The 2500-nt window shown below is 39.9% G+C and overlaps 1 protein-coding gene across 1 annotated transcript in view; it reads right to left on the reverse strand.

The window, feature by feature from the left end:
* LOC104544278 (zinc finger homeobox protein 4-like) overlaps positions 1-2500 on the reverse strand; it is a 109171-nt gene that overhangs the window by 103061 nt on the left and 3610 nt on the right. The window contains exon 2 of the mRNA XM_010189101.1: positions 1905-2407. Within this exon, the coding sequence (XP_010187403.1) occupies positions 1905-2407 (503 nt within the window). The remainder of the gene's footprint in view (positions 1-1904; positions 2408-2500) is intronic.

Raw genomic sequence — 2500 nt, forward strand, 5'->3', positions numbered from 1 at the left:
TAGTGACAAGGGCTAAGAGCTGGGACTCACTTCCTTTAGTACACTAAATCAAGTATTTTGTAGGACATGCTGCAAACCTAAACATATTTGATGAAGATTTCTCTAGAAATTGAGTTGAGTGAGTGAAGAGACAGTGCTGTTTTCAGTGGATAGTTCGTACCTTGCAACTACATAGCTGTGCCTGTAGCTTTATTTAAAAAATAAGGAAGTGGCATCTTACTTTCAACAGTCTCTCAAGCTTTAGCAGTGAAGCCATCTGAGAAAAGCCCTCTGTCTTCCCATCTCCCATTCTATCATTCTTATCTGAGACACAGTTTACAGCAGCATCTCTCTGAATAGTGCCAACAGATCATTGAAATAATCAAGGTCAGCACTCAAAAAAAGAGATGGTGACCAACTATGCTTAACCTAGATAATTTTATAAAATCTAACTTAGACTGTGGCTCCACAATCAGCATAACTGGATGGAGCAAGGAACTGCTTCTCGGACGACAGGGAGCAGGAATTTCTGAAGGCAGTTTTGCTGCTGAGGCACGCTAACTTTTCAAAACCGGACCTTGGATCTTTAAAAAAAAGAACAAACAAGCACAAAAACCCCATCTCCCTAGAGTTAAGGAAAAATGCAATTTAAATAAAATACATTATTAAATTAGCAGAGTAGCCTGGACTGTGGGACTACATAGTAGACCCAGTCTTGTGCTACTGCCATTTTTGTCCATAGCAAGGTTACAACTATCAGGTTATAAAGCGAAAATCCACCTTGCTGCCTGCGCAACCCCTGTTAACTCAGAACAGTCATTTGAACATGGCTGAACACCAGCAAAATGTTATTTCTTGCTTAAACTAGAGGTCTGCTGAGGCTTTTCAGTATTTGTTCTGTGTGTACACATTTTCAGCACGATTAGAAAACCAGCATAGCTGCTGTAATCAGCAGATGACTCTTGATAGTTTAGTTATCACAGATTTCTAGTATAAATCAATAGATAACACTTGCAAAATGGATTTTCTAATCATATTTAGAGCTTGTTACAGTGACTAATGGTTTGCAATATTTCCTGAATTTTTATATCCCCTAGACAAAAGAAGTTTCTAATAAGTTACAAAGTTATTCATCTTGGAAATGAATGTGTTATATTTTGTACATGAACCAAGACAATCAAGCCAACCCAGTAAACACACTGCAGAAAATAAGTTACACCATAATTAGGGTTTGGAAAAAGTCATGACAAGTTGTGTAATAAATGGTATTCATCACTCCCACATATTCATTATATCCACAGAGTTTTTTCCAGTAAAGATAAAAATATAGTTGCCATTGTACTAACATATTTATCTGCACCACACCCTTTCATGTTTCTGAAAAATCATTACTGGCTTGGAAAAGAAGGGTAGACAAAAGGATGACAGTGCTTACTTCTGAATAACTTTGGTAATAATGTGGCATATTGCATGTGCTTTCTGAAAATACCAATGTAAAATGACTTGGCTGCAATAGATCATGGCTGCAAACATACATATGCCCGAAAGTGATCTCCTTCCCTATACACGGAATGGAAAAATCATCATTTTCCATAATCCTTGTCAAGCTTCTGATCCAAAGGGAATGGACAAAGTCTGAAAAGATTATAAGAGATGCAAAACCCTTCTAGTCATTTATTATGAGAGAACCTTTTTAAAAAAAAACCAAGTACTCTGTGTTCACGGAAAGTGAACGGCCCTCAGGTGAATCATCACAATTCCCTAGGAGCACTTCTCCCTGAACAGCCTGCATAGTTTTTGTTCGATTATACGCATGTTCAATAAACATTATTCAGCTGATTGATCAAAGCCTTGTTCGATTAGAACTGAAACAGTTAATTTGCTAGTCTACTTGGTGCCAGCTGAAATTGCTGTCACCGGCTTACCTTGTACAGTTTCAGGGCCGCCTCGTGCCTGTGATTGGTAGTGTGTAAGCGCAATTTATCCACGCTGTTGGTATAGTAGTCACAGGCGTTACATTTTAGGTGAACTGGGTTGCCTATGGCAATGCACTTCAGCCTCCACTCATTAGTTTTGCCCCCTTCTTTAATGTGAGCCACCAGTTGATATTTCTGCATGTGTTTGTCAGTCTTGCAGTGGAGCTGGAAGTTCGCTTTGAGCTGAGTGTTGTAGTTACAGAGCTTGCACTGGTAGATGTCTCCAATTACAGCCCTCCACTCCTCTTCGGGGAGCGAACGCTCACTGCTCACATGTACACTTAGGGCCTCCAGGCTGTCAGAGGTGAATTTGTTGCAAACAGCACACTGGAATAGCTTCAGCGCTGGGTCACTGATATAAGGTGACAGCTCTCCTGCAGTAAGGAGGGACAGGTCATCACCCATTAGCTGACCACTGGCAAGCCGGATTTCAGGCGGCAGCTCATTATTTACTACAGGAAAAAAAAAATTAAAAGGGAAAGTAGAGACTAGCAAGCATAGCACGCACAAAGGAATCTGTAAAATAAAGCCTTGACAAGGAGTTT

Source organism: Mesitornis unicolor, unplaced genomic scaffold, assembly GCF_000695765.1.
Source record: "Mesitornis unicolor isolate BGI_N332 unplaced genomic scaffold, ASM69576v1 scaffold6657, whole genome shotgun sequence".
Classification (NCBI taxonomy): domain Eukaryota; kingdom Metazoa; phylum Chordata; class Aves; order Mesitornithiformes; family Mesitornithidae; genus Mesitornis; species Mesitornis unicolor.